Here is an 18,232-nt window from a genome sequence, read left to right on the forward strand (position 1 = left end):
TCGCTCCAAAGCGCCTCGTCTCTTGTTGAGTGGTGGAAACCGGAAGACAAAAACCCGGAAGTAGTTTATGCTTCCACACATGCAGGCTGGAGTTATACTGTACATGTAGCTCACGTGCTTTAAGTTTTATCTGTTCTCTTTTCTTCACGTTTTAACAGCTGACACTCGATGATGAAGTGAACAAATGGCCGACATCTTAAACCCGGAGAATGAAGGAGATCTTCAGTCTCAAGTAAGATGTCTGTCCTCTGAGGACCTCTCATAGACTCAACACAGGCTGACAAGTTGTGTTTACTGCCTGTTTACTGCCTGTTTACTGTCGTATTGGACACACAGCAGCTGTGGGCAGGTGTGACAAAGGACCAGCAGCCGACAGGTCTGAAATTAATGGCACAAACAAACCTTTTCAGTATCAGTCTGAAAATCACAATGGTGCTATAATTAAAATGCACATGCATGAGCAACTGTGCACAGACCATAAAATAAAGAGGAATACACACACACACACACACACACACACACACACACACACACACTCTGCAGGTTGCTCCCAAGGTGCTTGGATTCATTAGCAGTGAGGCCTGTGATGTTTGAGGCTGCACAGAGGCCACACATCAGCACAGTGCAGCCGAAACAGTGAGAAAACAACACACACTGACACCATTATAAGGAGACGTCATTAAACCTTTAGCTTTAACGGAGCTTCGTCTTTGTCGTGTAGTTCAGCTCCGGCTCGTGCCTCTTCGTGCACTGACATTACATTCAGATCACAGCGGAAAAGGAAATCATTGAAAATCACAGGAGGCTGTTTAACAACACGTACCGCTGTTCTGAAGATATTTCCACAACCGTCAAAGACTCTTTGGCCATTTGGATGAAAAAATATTTTATCTGCAGCACATTATAAAAAGCTTCGACTACATTTCCTGTCCAGGTATCCAGAGGTGTCACGTCTCTTTGCTCCTTTTGTCTGACAAAAGAATATTAACATGCTATTTTGTAAGAAAATATAAAAGAATAATAAGTTACACTGATGTAAATATAAATATAATGTACAAACTGAGCACAAACATGTAATTTCCTTATTCCACCTTTTTTTGGGGAGTTTATGAAACAGAATCAAAACTGGTGGAATTAGTTAAAAGTCTTTTTTTTGTCCTGCAGCAGAGGGAATATTTTTATTGTCCAGATGGTGGAAGACTTTGAGGATTAAAGCAGAAGCGTTAAAGCCGTGGTGTAGCACTGTGTGCTGTCGAAGCTTTCAGCACATCACTGGGCCAAACGCTGAAATGACTTTATGGATTAATTCATACTAGTCTACAGACCCACATTGATGTTTTGTATTTGTTATGGCCCTCTGTTCTTCAGATTGAAGAGGTGGAGGCTCTGTCTTCCATATACGGTGATGAATGGTGTGTTATTGATGAAGCATCCAGAATATTTTGCATCAAAATATCCAACGACTTAGACGAGCCCAAACTGACAGCATGTTTACAGGTAGAGGAAAAAAAACCTTACATATCAGTCACGTGTCCGTCTCTGCAGTTTGTTCTTAATCACATTTATGATGCTTTTTTTTTCTCTAATTGATCAGATAATTCTCCCGCCCGATTATCCGAGCGCAGCCCCTCCCATCTACCAGATCAAGTAAGTCAATTTGCCTTTCAAACGTAATCTCGAGGCGATCTGATGAACTGATGGAACAACAACATGCCACTCAAAGACCCACTCGTCCTGCTCAATAACCCTCTGTTTGTTCTCGGCTGTTGTAGTGCGGCGTGGTTGCGTGGCCCTGAGAGGGCCAAATTGGCAAACAGCCTGGAAGACCTCTATGTGTGAGTGCCTCTCATAATGTCTGACTTCACGAGGACGTACTGTACAGTGACAACAAAGGCCTTTCACCATTGTTTCCCTGGCAGTCTGTGTCTCTTTGAGGGTCCTCCCTCATATATTTCAAAATATTTGAATCTCCACAGGGAGCACGTGGGGGAGAGCATCCTCTACCTGTGGGTGGAGAGAATCAGAGAATTCCTGGTGGAGAAATCCCAGAGCTCGGAAACAGGTGAGGTGTGAAAAATGAAATTTGTGCTTGAAGGTCGCACTTTTATGAGCAGTTCATAATGGCTTGAAATGAGACTTGAAAGACGCTTATCAGTGCAGCAGAGCTTGCTGTAGAGCAGCGAGTGCGGGCATTTTTATTGCACTCATTAGTTTTACTTGAAAGGTTGTTAAGCCCTGTCCCCCTTGGTTACTGTTGCTATGCCTGTCCAGCGTATGCACCACTCAAAATTCACTGTCCACAGATCAGGCTTCTCATATTTAACCAATAACTAATAATGACGACTGTCTGTCGCAAGTTTCAGCAGCAACGAATGTTAATGCTAAAACTCTGGTAGAAAACTGTCTGTGGTAAGTTTTAGCAGCTGTAGCTTAGTAGCATAAACTAATGTTAATGCTAACACTAGTGGAAAACTCTCTGTAGTAAGTTTTGGCAGCTGTAGCTAGTTAGCATATACTAATGTTAATGCTAACACTCTGGTAGAAAACTGTCTGTGGTAAGTTTTAGCAGCTGCAGCTAGCTAGCATAAACTAATGCTAATGCTAACACTCTGGTAGAAAACTGTCTGTGGTAAGTTTTAGCAGCTGTAGCTAGCTAGCATAAACTAATGCTAATGCTAACACTAGTGGAAAACTCTCTGTAGTAAGTTTTGGCAGCTGTAGCTAGCTAGCATAAACTAATGCTAATGCTAACACTAGTGGAAAACTCTCTGTAGTAAGTTTTGGCAGCTGTAGCTTAGTAGCATAAACTAATGTTAATGCTAACACTCTGTAGCTTCCAGTTCCAGGTCTGATAAAAGATATTGTTCTTCACCTGGTCAAATATTAGATCATTTCTTTAAGACAAACAGTCCAGATGAATCGAGTGTCGTCCATGGAGGTTCTGCTGAGATGCTCCTGCATCAGTGATCCAGCTTTCTGCTGCGATCTGAAGCTGTTCGACAAACACAGAGGCCTGTAGGGGCGTTAAAAAACCCTGCTGTGTCTGACTGAATTAAGATAGGTATCTATGTAACGTCGTCTGTTACCGAAAGCCAAGACCAGCAGTGTTTTATTATTAAGGCAGATGGTCTCCTTGATAACAAGAAGCCTGAAAAACATTAACTATCCTTCTCTTTGTTGTGGAGCACAAATCGCCGTCTCTCTGCAAAGCATGTGGTAATAAGTCTGACTGTTTGCAGCACTTTAGCGCAGAGGTGCAGGTTTGACGGCTTGTTCCCATTCAAATGACACAGACATGGTGCAGAGAGAGGGAGAGAGAGAGAAGTGTGTGAGGGGGTGATAAGGCTGAAGACCCACATTTCACAGAAAAGGAAATGAAAGAGGAGTAAACAACAGCGAGGACATGAAAAGTAAAGAGAAATAATGGGCCTGATGATGAAGTTCGGTTGAATGAGAGCAAAGAAAAACCCTGAGAGCAGAGATTTGTTCACATAAATATGAAGGCCCACGTACTTTAGATTAATTCTGGCAGCATGTGTGTGTCCATGCGTGCATGCGTGCGTACGTGCGTACGTGCATGCGTGCGTATGTGCGTGTGTCAGTACATGCACAGAATAAACAGTGCAGACGTTACTCAGCTTCACATTATCACAGCAAGCTTTCTGGATTTGTAACCAGCTCAACTTTGCCATTTCCTGTCTTTGGGGCGTCTGAGGTCTCAGTTACTTGTTATTGAGAAAATGAAATGATAAGTCTGGTGTTTTTCTCATTATCAAATCCTATAAAAAAAAAATTGAATGAATTGATCCAACTAACAAGTACTGTCAGTGAAATCCTCTGCTAACTTCTGCACTGTTAGTTTCCCTGTGATTCATTGAGCGCTGTGCTTCACTTCAGTAGAAAATCAGACGTAAACAAAAATATTCACAGAAAAAAAGGCTTTTGTTGAGCTCTGAGGTCTGTGCTTCGAAGCAGGATCTGAGGTTATCGAGGTAACTTCAGGTTTAACTCTGGCTTGTCAGTCCTACGACGGTGGTTCTCTTGTTACCGGGATAAATCACCATGGTAACTGATACTGAACTCCTAACCTGCTCTGATGCAGGTTAACTTCAGAGGATCAGATCAAAACCCGTCAACAGCCAAACTCCTGACCAATCAGATCGCTGGAAACACTGAGTCATCATTCCTACAGGATCCTGACGGGAACTAGAGAGTTTACAATAAAGTGATAAATAATAGGATCAGTAGCTATTTATATAAATCAGTGTTTGTTTTCCTGTTGAGTCTTTCCATGCGTCCACTCTGGTTTTCAAACAGGGTCTCTAACAAACAGAGGAGAGTTTATATTTATTTCTATCTCACAAAATAGAAATAAAATAACTATTATATCTTCATTTGAACTGAACACAGATTCTTTAATGGACAGGATGAAGCTTTTACTCTTCTTCATCACTGCAGCTCAGAATAAAAACTAAACCAACAACGGTCCACACACTGTTAAATTAATAATTATATATATAATTAATATGTCATGATTATAAATGAATATTTCAGTCAGACTGACTCATCAGATATCAGCTACTTTTCTTCTCTCTGCAGCAGAAACAGTCTGACATTAACTTTTTATTTAACTTAATATATATAAATTAACTACATAAATATAACGTATAACTTAATAATGATACCTGTTCTTATTTACAGTTTATTCTTACACTGATTTTAATCATTGAAAATTATTTCTGTTTCTTTTCTAATCTAGTCATGTGATCATATCATTTAAATTTCACCTTGTTGATTCTCACTTCATGACGTCGATACCACTGAGGTATCAGCGTCTCTTCTCATATTAAAACTTTTTTAAAACAAGGTGATAACCTGCTCTGCAGTACAGGTAATCCAGGACGGTCAATGTTAGGATCAGTTAAGCCAGATAACTCAAAGTGATCCTGGGTTTGTTGAACCTGCTTCGTAGTACAGAGCTGTGGTGTTGCTTTCAGCCGCAGCCTTCACCATGTGGCCCGAGAGCTGGAGCTCTTTCATCTCCTCGCTGTGAGTGCAGGATAATAACTGAACTGGGCTCTGATGAGTGAACCGACACTGTCATCAGATCTCGTCTCATGTGGACTGTGGTGGTCGGACAGTAACAGACCAATATTCAGAGAGTTTAGGAAGAAAAGAATCTGTGTGAAACAGTGAAAACGTGGAGGACGTGACCTCGTCCCCAGAGGACGTAATTCTCCTGATTGTTTTCCAGACCGCAGGATGGCGTTCACCATCCTGCTGCCACAAAGACTCACACCACTCCAAGTCTCACTCTTTCCTCCTGGTTGAGGATCATTACTGAGGCTTTTTTCAAAATGAAAGTTCGTCTGTGTCTGAACCCCCCCCCCCCCAATCTAGTAGATAGTGCACTGTATTTACCTTCATGTCTGAATTGTGAGTATGTGACTGAATCCTCTATATTTCCACGGCATGTTCACTACTTTCTGCTTATTATCCCACAATGCAATGCTCCATATTTTACAGGCATGAACACTGGAGTTGTGCGACTCAGCAGCTGTCAGTGATGACGCCAAATGATGATGATTAGCAAGTGGCTGAAATCTCAATTTACTGCTGACTTCTGAGTCTCTGTTAGACACTGCGGAGTGAAGGAGGAAACGATTCACAGACAATTTATTTGTGACATTTTCAAAGATTTACATCTTCAGCAGGAACCACTGACATCAGGGCTGAGAGCCAGAGTCAGGCTGGGGAAGTTGTCTAGTGCTGAAAGAAAGGGTTAACAAATCCTTGGTTGAGGTATTTTCCCAGGATTTATTGACAGTAACAGAAATGTAACAGCCTCACCCTGTAACCCTGGATTATTATTATATTATTATCATGGGGCTGGATGTGATGATAGATAGATAGATAGATAGATAGATAGATAGATAGATAGATAGATAGATAGATAGATAGATAGATAGATAGTGGACCTAAGAAAGTAGATAAATCTAATTAAATAAGTATATGTCTATGCAAATTAATTTTTTTTATTATTATTTATTATTATTATTTTTATTTTATTTTTTAATTAATTACACTGCTGAGTCACATTTGTAGGATCTGTGCTGAAAATGATATTAGCATCTAAAAATCTATTAGTCAGGTTCTAGTAATTTATATCATCCATTATGAACTGTCTGATTGGTATAACGGGTCATGTGACCATTGGTCATGTAAAGGTAAATTATTTTGCTCAGGTTGCACCAGGTTTCCTTTAACAAGACATGATGTTTTGTCCTCGACGTGCTTCAGTGAATCAGCCAGAGAAGGTGAACATGACGTCTGAGGAGGTGGACGATGACGATGATGATGAAGACATACCTGACTTCAGGACTCTGAAACTGAACACAGAAAACGCACATCTCTTCATGGATCCTACGAACGGTACCGTTCATTTTGTTGTGTTGGATTCAGAGATATAAATTAAAACACAGCTCAGGTGTGACGTCTGACCTTTCATCGTGCAGGTGAAGAGCTGCCTCCAATTAAACACGGAAATCCCATCACAGACCGACGCAGCACCTTCCAGCCTCACCTGGCACCTGTGGTGACTCCCAGACAGGTACAGCACATGAGCTACTGGTGTTTTTCTAAATAACAAAATTACTTTATTTTCATCAGCTTGTCCAAGTTTCAGTAGAAGTTCCTTGAGGCTGTTGGAGGAGGAAGATTTTTCCTAATTGAAACCTCGTCTGTCTCGTTCCTGCGAGATCTTCTCACTCTGACCTTTCAGAAACGCACCGGCTCGTCTTAAAAGCTTCCACCTGCTGTCAAGTGCTATTTGGACTAAAACATTTACAGACGCAGCTGTTAATTCAGATCTGAATAAACTGAGGCCTGCACAGGATTTACATGTTGTCTGGTAATAATCTGGAAGTGTTCAGTTCTCAAAGAAAAACCTTAATGTCTAAACTGCGTCTGTCTTCACTTGAAACACTCTGCCTTCACTGATCTCTGAGGATCAGTTAGAAACAGGAAGCAATGGGACACAAATACAAACACTGCAGAGGTGTTGTGTTTTTACAGGAGCACCGGAAATGTGAAATTCATCGTTAACTGAGACAAATGAAAAAGGACTGGAGAGGCCGAGGAGGGAAAGTCAGAATCGTAGTTTATTGTTAAAATCTATTTTTAGCCTTTCAAACTCAGTTTTGTTTGTATGAAATGTGACTCATAAACAGGCTGTTTTGTGCATGAGTCAGACGGCACGTTGAAGTCATTTGCACAGATACTGCATCATCTCCAACTTCCTTCTTTTTATATTACGTCAGTACAGCAGCTGTAGGGTGTGATACCTAGAGTGTCTGAAGACTGAAAAACACAAAAAATAAAACATCCTTCCCGCCCTCACACCTGCTGTTCATGGCCATATACAAAAGAAAGAAAAGTAATCAAGTTAATACGACAAATAAATAATACAATAAGGCGTCTAGACTGAAGAGTCAGTAAATAAGCAAATATAGTAAACATGTTTGACCAGATCTCGAGAATTTCTCTCAAGGTGTTATGGAGATATTGCGTTCACAAGGCCAAAACTGATGAGGTTATTGTGACCTTTGACCTTTAGCCACCAAAATCTAATCATAAGTCAAAACATGAATCCAATCTAATAATTTCATCCGTGAGTCCAAGTGAATGTTTGTGCCAAATTTGTTAGTGAGAAATCGTGTCCACAGGAATGAGACTCCTAACCTGGAAACAATATGGCTCCTGCTCTGAGTGTCTGAGGAGTTTTGACGTAGAAGTGCGTGTGAGTGAAGAGGTGAACGTGTCCTGATGCTCATGGTTCTGCCTGTTGTGTGTTGCAGGTGAAAATGGTTCTGGAGAAGCTGTACGAGAACAAGAAGATCGCCAGTGCCACTCATAATATTTATGCATACAGGTCAGTACGGGCAGATATGTGCACAGTGGGGTCCAGAACCTTTGACTGGAACTATAAAGATATATCTGTCATGACTGTATAATGTAAATCATACTGACAGCTTCAGGGTATTTTCATATCGTGTCTCATTAGTGGAGAAAACATGAGATAAGTTTAGATGATCGAAGGCCTTGCTGTCTCTCTAAAGGCCACATTGCTGCAATTAAAGGTCAAAATGAAGGTTTTTCTGACTGTTGTGTATTGTGTGAAAAGGTGTGTGTGTGTGTGTGTGTGTGTGTGTGTGTGTGTGTGTGTGTGTGTGTGTGTGTTTGTGTGTTATGCCTGCCTGTGTGGGAAAGTGTTTTTTAGCATGGTCTAATGAAGTCGATGTGGAGCTGCTGATGCAGTGTCTGGGTGGTCATTACTCACGGGGGGAGATGTTGACATTTAAACCACTTTAAAAAGAAAAAAACGAAGAGGCTGTGACACCGACGAAGAGGCTGCCGGTGTCACAGCGTCATTTTCTGCCCAGACATGTTTTAATGCCAAGTTGCTGTGACTGTGTGTGTTACAGGATTTACTGTGAAGATAAGCACAGCTTCCTGCAGGACTGCGAGGACGACGGGGAGACAGCTGCAGGCGGGAGGCTGCTTCACTTACTGCAGGTTATCATTCTATTCAGAAAACACAAACACTGACCTCCACCAAACACATGACTCTTTCTGCTGCATACTAAACTGATTGTTGCATTTCTTAAAAAGGAAAAAACTGCCAGAAGAGCTGATGAATCAGTGCAGTACTCACAGCTTTCCCCAGAATTAATATGAGAAGAACATTGCTGAATTTACTTGCTGCATCCAACTTTACTTTGGCTTTGCATCCTTAATTGGTGTCTGCTCCAGGCGGCCTCGCTCATTTCCAGTCTGCATAATGAGGCATCTGCTGTGGCTTTTAAACTGGGGTGGTTATGAGCCAGGAGCTTCCCACTGCCTCCGACAGTCAACTTCAACCTCATGTTGTCTGTGGTAAAGCTGAACCAACATCTCTCTTACTTACTGCTTCAACAAACACTGAACATTACAACCATCTACAACTGCAAAGTATAAGCTAGGTGTACCTAATAAACTGCCAAGTTCACTACCTTAGTTTGTTAGCAACATGTTTTAAACTATGTAAAAATTCTCTGCTATGATTCATATTTTATTTAATTTGGTTTTCCCTCATAAAAAGTGACTTTCTCCCTGACAGATGAAAGAGCAGCGCGTCCCGCTCAGAACGGTTAGTTTAGTTAATCGTTTATGTTGTTTGTTAGCTTGTAACTGTCAGTGGCTGACACAGTGTTAGCAGCTGTGCTAATGCTAACTCTCGGTCACAGGTGAGAGAGCAGAGAGTATGAAGATGGTCAGAGGAGGAAACATCAGAGACTCAGCCACATGTTTGAGCCTCAGTCAGACCCAGACTCAGAGGAGGAGTCTGAGACCAGAACCAAACGGATCAGAGCAGTTAGCATATTTAGCATCTGTTTATGTTGTTTGTTAGCTTGTAACTGTCAGTGGCTGACACAGTGTTAGCGGCTGTGCAATGCTGACTCTCTCTCTCTCTCTCTCTCTCCGTACTGACGAGGTTTCAGGTTTATTTGTTTGTATTTTTTCATTGGAGGGGGTCTTTAACAATAAACATAAATAATAATAAATAAAGATGGGATTGTTATTAGTTTTGCAATTTTTCATAAACCATAATAAACCAAAGTGTTCAATATTTAAACTTTAACCTAAAGATGTTGCTAGACAAACTGACAATATCCCAGTGTTGTCCCACCAAAAGTCCAAAGACCTAAATTCCTTGATTTAAACTGATATAACACAGAGAGAAGCAGAAAATCCTTGTGTTTGAAAAACTGGATTTAGCAAATGTTTTGGAAAAATGAATTAGGCAAAAGCAATCAAAGCAGTTTCCAATTCATCTTTTGATTGGCTGAGTGATTATTTGACTAATTGCACACATTAGTCACATTAGTTGAAATTCATTATATCATGAAAACATCACCAAGAGTCAAACCACTTTGCTTAAGAGACATTTAATTGCGATATTTGCGAAGTAATTATCATCATGTTAGGGGTAGTGTTGATCTTATTGTAGCACATCGTTATCATGGTCTCTGCTGAATCAGAATCATGGTGTGAACTTGTTGAGTGGCTCATCCTGAAGGCAGAGCCAGGCTTTAATTTATGTGAGTGTGCTGCTTGAGAAACATACTGTATGACTAAATACACAGAGTCTTTACAGGACTGCACTAGTAAAACACACACCACTAGTATTTCCATAATGTGTAAACTTCCACTCTGTGACTCTCCAGGGAGAATCACTCCCACAACAGTAACTTCACAGTTATTAATCTTTTCATTTCACATATCAAAGAGACACTTGTCACTGGCTTGTGCTGTCAGATGACACTATGATTCATACGCACCCACACACCCACACAACACGAAATGTGCACTTGTCCACACACTTTTTGTGTCCCTGTGATATTGAATGAAGGCCAGTGAAAGGTTTGTGACAAAACAGAAAGTTTGCTGTAATCGGAGCTCGGTGATGACTTGTAGTCGTTCTGTGATCCTCATTACCGGAGGGTCCAGAGTCATGTCAGCACTTTTCCAGATGAGATTTATGACTCAAGTTAAAGTTCATACTCATTCATAAGATGGCGGCAGTCGGCTCGACCGCTGTGACCCTTTTAGAGAGATAAATCAGTGTGAAATACTGCATTGGATTCTTGGTGTGTGTCAGAAACAGCAATCTGTTGCTCAGAATTCAGATGAATCAAGCTTTGACTAATTCAGTGTTCCCTCCAAAACAGTCAGACACATTTTTCATAAATGAGAAAAAAAAAGCTACAAACTTGCTGAAGCTTGCAAAGGAGTATGCAACTTTTATCTATCTCTGATCTATTTTTCAGCCCCAGGAAACATTTTTAGTCTCATGCATATGTCACGGCTCTTCACATTAAAGCTGCCCTGATAATATTTTCTTATATTAACAGTGGCTCTGATGACTGTGCAACATGAAAGTTGTCGTCTGTAGTGAGGAAACCATAGAGAATTATCACCAACCCTGTGGTTGACCTCAGCTGTACTCGGCATTGTTGTGTCTTTCAGCTCAACCCACATTAGTTTTGTTGACAAATGCAGGCAACTGTTTTGAAGAAGAAGCTTTGATAAGTCCAAAGTACAATGTACCCATCTGCAGACAGACACAGTTAGCGGCTAGCTGGTCAACATAAAGTAAAGAGCCAAACGTTTCCCCCAGGAGTTGGTAGAGACCAGAACAGAGCTAAAAGAGAGGAGAGAGTCCAAATCAGTCTGCTGGATGGATAAAAAGTTTGCTAATACAGATGGATCAACTGCACAAAGTGATAATATGACTGTTGTGTTTCTAGCTTGTTGCATTGTCCCAAAGTGGTCAGGTTTAAATTAGTATTTTATCCTTTTCTAACCATCTGAATAATGGTGCTGTCAACACAACTAGTGTTTTAAACCAAAACGTCAGTCAAATGCAAACTCAGCCACATCCCCTCATATATGCTGTTTTTGGGTGCTGCATGCACAAATGTCCGTGACTGACTGAGTGAGTGATGAAGTTACACCATTGGTCGGCCAAATGTTGGACTTTTCCCATTGGCTGTTGCTCTTAAAAACAATTTGATTCAAACAGTTTCAGTTACTTCATCAGGGCGTGTTAACAGTTGATCTACAACTGTATTCAACCACTGTATTTCCTCAAATAGTGACCTTTATTTACCTCAACTACAGAAGGTAACAGGCCTTGTATTTCTAATTTCCCTGTTTTTTTATATGGACAGCTCGGGTGGCATTGGTGAGGATTGATTACATATGTAAGCCCAGTCCGCTCTCAATGAATGAATGACAGGCACTCGCTCAGGGACGGTCTGTAGTGCAAACAACAACAAAATCAGAAATGCACTCTCACTGTCGGCGCTCGATCTCTTATGACAATAGTCTCTTTATTTCTATGCTGGAAGCTCGTTGTTGCATTTTGAGATTATTTTCTATTAAATATTGCAGTTTATGAATAATTGTTTTGGCAGGCCGTGGCCTTGTGGTGCTGTCCGTGGTGCTGAAATGGGGATTTAATTCTGGTATGTTAAATTAGCATTTAAGCTTTTGTTTATTGTCTATGATCGCATCCCTAATGAGTCCGCATGAGGAAAGGACAAGGCAGATGGTCAGACTGGAAAAGAAATTCTGCCCTGGACTGGGGGGGGTTCTCAAATGGCATCCTGCCCACACCCATATGTGAACTAGCCATATGCTAGGTTTTCACCTCGTCTTGTTTTAAACATGTGGACATATGAGCAGATTAAAAGACGCACTATCAGGTCACTCAGGTCGCGTCCTGCAGCTGACTGACCAACTGTAACTGGAGTGATAGCATCAGCTCCGCTGTGTTCCTGCTTTTCCCTCAACTCACTGATTAATCTTCTACTTGTGACTCTCTCAGTGTGCTGAGCAATTTACATGAAGAGCTTTCTCCTTAATCCATTCTTCTCCAATCTCATTGCACACCCGTTTCCTCATTGATATTTGTGCTCTCTGCTCGTGAATGTGGAAGTGTGAGTTGATGAATAAAAGATGAATAGTGATGAATAGTGTCGGCAGCCAGATGCAGATGAGATGACAGATCAGTCATTTGAGCCAAATCATCCCTTTTATTTTAAAGGAATAGTCTGAAATGTGTGGAATTACTTTATTTTCTATTTACTTGCAGTTTGATGAGATTAATGTCAATGAATCACTGCATGTTCAGTAGAGAGGACAAGATTAGCCCAAGGAGGTCAAAGGAGACACCTAGTTGCTGTTAAATGCACACAATTGCCTTATTTACAGATAAAAAGCAACATTAGCATTCATTTAGAGTCACCTGATTAATAGGCCCAGTTTCACTTTCCTATTTGCTCTGTTTGTACTCTGAACCACGTCCTGAGAGATTGTTTGATTGCTGTTCGTTGTCGGAGCGGGACAGGTAGCGCACAGTGGTTTGAGCTTTATTGATGAAAACAGCTGGCTGCTGCATCTGGAAACAACACTTATGAGAACGCTGCAAACCAAAACAGCAAAGTTCCCTGCGGGAGAATCATAACTGAGGTTAACGACACTGAAACAGCCTGTAGAGCTGAGGGTGATAATTATCTGTATGGAGTCATTTGACCCACTGTTAATATGATGATTACAAAAACAGTTCTTGCACATCCCCAAGTCTCAGCAACAAAAAGATCTTAAAAATGCCTTTTAATCCATTTATTGATATAGAAAAATATTGATTAGAGAAGTTTTAGTAGTTTTTTTTTTACTCCATTGTTTTAATGGTATTTTTATGGTTGACTATTTTGAACATGTCTTATTGGTTTGAGGATTATATTTTTACGTTGTTTGAGTTTACATTTATGGTTTTATTTCATATGATTTTACAGATGAATAAGTTGAACCTTAAACATGTCCCGGATCTACAAATTAAACACTCAGATGAAAGTGAAACTGTGTGGGAGACTGGCAGCTGAGCCAGGTGTACGTAATGAGAACTCATCCACTGTATCGCACCTGGTGTGAAATATCTTGCTGCTTGAAAATGGCTGCCAGGGAATGTTGTTATGTCAGTCTTTAATATACTTGTCTCTTTCCTGGCTCCCTCAAATTCACACTCATTTCACATATAGCTCGTCTGTCTCTCACCACAGATCCTGGATGTGCGTAACGTCATGGTGGTGGTGTCTCGATGGTATGGAGGTATTTTGTTGGGTCCTGACCGCTTCAAACACATCAACAACTGTGCGAGGAACATCCTGGTGGAGGAGGGATACACTGCCTCCTCGGTGAGACACGCTCTGGGACTCTTATATATATTGCTCTGTCATCTTCCTCTGACACATCATCCGTCAAGTTTGACTTTGGTGTCAGTTTTCTGATGCTGGAAACCATCTGGTATCTTGTAGTTCAGTTGACTTACAGCCCAATCTTGCCATAGAGTCAGAGGTATTTGAACAGTGTAGTTACAGGTAAGTTATAGATGTATTATATTGATATATAGAGTGTCTGTTCGCCTCGCTTTGTGTTTCCACAGTAGCTTCTCAGCAGCTGTCATGTTACGTTGGTTCATTTGAAGTGTCTGGTTGCCACTTGTTCTGGAGATCAAACACCTTCTCTTTGCTTTCACCAGCCTGAAGTTTAGTCCAGGCTGCTTTGAAGCTTGTGTTCTGCGAAGTTATTCCATAGATAGCATTATTCACCCTTGAGCTGCTGCCTCAGATAGATTAAAGGCACTGCAAACCTATTCTTAAACGTATCCTACTTCAAAACTCCATCAACTTACTGTACAAATCCACACTTTATTTCATTCCCATCCTGACAGCAAATTAGAGGCCACTGTCTGCAGGCAGAGGGACTTACAACCTCTGCAGAACGGCTTGTTTCCAGTTCATGAAATTCTTTAAAAATAAGCAATAACCATTTAAACAAATCCAAGACAAACAGTTTAGTTTTTGTCGGCCTTCGCTGACTGAACTATATCCAGGGTCTTTTGATTTGACGGGTCAAAAATGAAGATTAAACATTTCAAAAGACATTGTGATGTGATGTTTAAAGTTGAGATGATGTTCAGATGTCACCCTGACGTAAACCACATTTCATGGCAATCCACCCAAAAGCTGTCAAGATATCTTACAAATGTCCACCTCCTGGTGTTGGGTTTTGTAGTGTTAAAGACATAATGCAGAAAATCCAAAGGAGGAAAAAAGGTGATTTATTAAACAAAGAAAACACTCAAAAGTCTCACTTGATGCAGACACAGGCCCCGGAAACACAAGTCCAAAAAAACAGAAACACATGGAGACACTGAGGATACTCAACAGAAGTAAAACAGAAAATCTAAGCACTGGAGCGAGAGACACAGGGAAACAGGCGGGAGGCAAGGGTAACTGAACACAGGTGAAACCCACTAGGGAGAAAGACAGAAAGTAAAATAACCACAAGACACACAAGGGAAGTCATTCCAAAAATAAAACAATGACAAAATCAGATGATTACCAAAGTCATTAGTATTCATCCACTGGGAACCACGAATGCCGTGGGAATCCATCCATGTTTTAACTGTTAATCTATTTCAAGTAATTGTTTTATGACAGTAGGAAGATGTGAGAAAACAAGGGGAGAGAGTTGAACAACACACAACAAAGGTTCCCAGCTGGATACAAACCGGGTGTGTCGCAGTTCATGGTCGCCGTTTTAAAGTGTTCCCTAATCCGTTTTATAATTGTCACGATTTTTATGTCTCAGCGCCGGCGACAGTCAGAGCCGGCTATTGTTTTCGGGTTGTCCATCGGGTTGGACGTACGTATGTCCCATTCTCTTGGACACGATATCTCAGAAATGCCTTGACTTCTTCAAATTTCGGCACAAGCATTCACTGGGACACAAGGATGAATTGATCAGATTTTGGTGGTCAAAGGTGAAAGGTCATGGTGACCTGAGAAAACACTTTTTAGCCATTACTCAAGACGAGACAAAATATGACACAATCACAAAAATGGTTCATAGATTATTTGACTCTGGATAAACAGGGATGTAACCTGAAGTGATGGACTGACGAACATGGCCGACGCTGCCATCTTGAGTAATGCTGCTAACCTAGACTCTTGGAAAAGAGGAAGTGTTTACAAGGAAACAAAACAGGACCCAGAATTGACCCTTGAGGTACACCCTCAGCTCTAGGTTTAAATCTTCATCTAGTAAACATGGAACTTTCTATTGTCTGAGTGAGAAACAAAACAATTCAGGTCAGTTCCTGATGTATGTGTATAAGTATTAAACACCGTACAATACTTTCAAGATATGCTAGCTGAAAGATATGCTTTCAGATAAAGACTAACTAGGGAACAGGACAATAATTCTGTGGAAAAGTGAATGGAGATAGTTTTACCACAGGTAAATGTAAAATTAATAAACTCTCTGGAAACTTGGATTGTATCCAGGAGAAAAATGGACAGAGACAATAAGAGCTGAACCACCAGTATTACACAGGACTGGATGGTTCCACAGCCAGAGTGCAAACACCATGTGACTTATGAAAGAGCTGCATGAATATTAAAAGTTTTCACGTTTTATTTTAATATTTATCATCCTGCTGTATTTTAGAGAATTATCATCTGCGCTTGCCTTTTATTATAATTCTAGAATATATTAAAAACAGTTTGGAGCGTACCAATCAGCACATTATAAATTACACATTTCCCTAACACAGAAAAACACAGCAGGAGTTCAGGCAAAAAGTGTCAGGGGTTGTAAAACACCACTCAAATATTAAACATGGAAAAAGCATTGGCACCATTGAGGTTAGCGCTGATGTAAGATAATTATGAGTCTGTTCGTTGTCTAATCCTTTCCTCTTGTTTCACAGGATGCAGCTGCCAAGAACAAAAGGCCAAAAAGCAAGAAGACAAAATGAATTTCAAAAGAAGAAAAAGAGACATTTGTGCAGGTTTCGCTTTTTAATTAAGTGAAGAAGTTGTTTTCAGCTGATTCGGAAACGTCTGGAGGGAGACAAGCGTTGATTCATGCAATTAGAGACAAATTATTCAAAATAACTAAGGTACTAAAATGTCTCCAAGGAGTTTTGAGTTGTTATTTCAGCTGGTCGCTTTAACCTTAGAATTTATATTGCACCATTTTGACAAGGAAGCCTTGGAATGAAATGTTGGAATGAAAACGTTTTTTCATTAAAACAACCAAACAGTGGGGATTTGTATAGAAACTGATTTTGACATAAACAGTGTGGTGTTTATTGATCTGATCCATCAGTCTCACACAATAGGATTATTGAGCCACATGATCATTACACACCTGAATGAATGAATATTTTTTTACCATTCATTTTGAATTCTATCACTTCACTCTGTGTGGATGTTGATACGATCCTTGCTCTGGTAAATGTTAATTCAGCTGAATCTGGATCAGAATGAAATCCAGACACAGTTCATTCAGCATGTACAAGAAATATGATCAGACAGAATGAAGTTCCCGTGTCTACAGACGCAAACACTCACACGTTCATGTTCACAACTGCATTTAACATCCACTTGAGACCTGCTTGATATTCAGGTTCGCATCGCAGGTGCTTGTTCGCTCAAGGCTTTCACCTCCCTCCGGCTCCTGTGGGGTTTCTGTCACCTTTCTGTTTTGGTGTCACTTGATCCCTGGAAAGAAACAATCTGCATATTAACCACTGCAGCGGCGGCTTCAGGCAGCAGAGCACGGCTTTCTAAAAATGTCCAGGGTTCATCTGCGCACTTGGAAGGTCGTTTCCACCACCTCAACCCAACTATTGTGGTATAAAAAACAATGGACTTTTATCTGTTCAGTAGCTTCAGGGAGTAAAACTCATGATCCAATAAGGACATTTCATTTGAATGATAACACAATAGATTCCTGAAATTTCCTCCATGTCTGAGCGCACAAAGCTTCCTGCTCATTTCGGCCACTGAGAATAATCACACTTGGATTAGTGGCAGTGTCAAAGTGTCAAAGTAAAGAGCAAGTGCTAATCAAACACAGTCTTAATAACTGTCCAGATAAAGGAGTCTGTAGCTAGCTGGCAGCTAGCGTGTGATTTCACCGTCATGGAAAGTGTCAACCGGGAAAACACTGTAACACAAAAACTAACTTTTGAAGAAATGTGTTTTGAAATTAAAAAAAAAAAAAATCTATGATAAAATAGTGATAGATGTTTTTCAGTGTCGGTTCTTTATTTTTTAATTTATTCGAGGGCTGAACGATGTGCAACAAAAATAATAATGTGATTATTTTTGGCAGATATTGCGATTGTGATAAGAGTCATGATTTATTTAGTTTCTCTGGAAAAAATATAAAAATAATGATAATGATGTGATTTTTGTTGGAGCTTGTGGCAAACAGCCATGTTCCTTTAAGTCTGGAGAATATGATTTGTAGACTGCGGGTCTCTGTAGCACCACAACGCTTCATTTAGGGTGTGTTGTGACACATTGCAGCTCCTGTGATTTGAATAATATTCTGATTAATTGCTCAGCCCTGTTTTATATGCTTTTTATTTCATATGTTTTTATTTAATATTCAACGCTTTTCAAGCATCCTTGATTTTCAAGTGTCTTTAATGAAAACACTACACAAGGTGTAATGATCCGGATCAAGAGCCTGACCTGATCTGTAGACTAAGCTGCAGCTTCTTCTGAAATTAAACTGACCTTTCATTTTGCATGATGTTCTGATGTCTTCC

General features: G+C 40.4%; 1 protein-coding gene across 2 annotated transcripts; it reads left to right on the top strand.

Annotated features, from left to right (window-relative positions):
• Positions 1-48: 48 nt before the first annotated feature.
• impact (impact RWD domain protein) lies at positions 49-18,211 on the top strand. Of its 2 annotated transcripts, XM_056377620.1 has the most exons (11): positions 52-232; positions 1,369-1,497; positions 1,595-1,647; positions 1,773-1,835; positions 1,977-2,062; positions 6,301-6,432; positions 6,516-6,610; positions 7,857-7,930; positions 8,484-8,574; positions 13,665-13,799; positions 16,379-18,211. In XM_056377620.1, the coding sequence occupies exons 1-11, from the start codon at positions 185-187 to the stop codon at positions 16,424-16,426; spliced, it is 954 nt and encodes a 317-aa protein (XP_056233595.1). In that variant the 5' UTR covers positions 52-184; the 3' UTR covers positions 16,427-18,211. The 2 variants fall into 2 exon arrangements, with proteins under 2 accessions (XP_056233596.1, XP_056233595.1); XM_056377621.1 differs by lacking the exons at positions 13,665-13,799; positions 16,379-18,211 and adding an exon at positions 8,812-9,180 and having other exon boundaries at positions 49-232.
• Positions 18,212-18,232: the final 21 nt, after the last annotated feature.

The sequence above is a fragment of the Seriola aureovittata genome, chromosome 6, assembly GCF_021018895.1.
Source record: "Seriola aureovittata isolate HTS-2021-v1 ecotype China chromosome 6, ASM2101889v1, whole genome shotgun sequence".
In the NCBI taxonomy this organism is placed as follows: Eukaryota; Metazoa; Chordata; class Actinopteri; order Carangiformes; family Carangidae; genus Seriola; species Seriola aureovittata.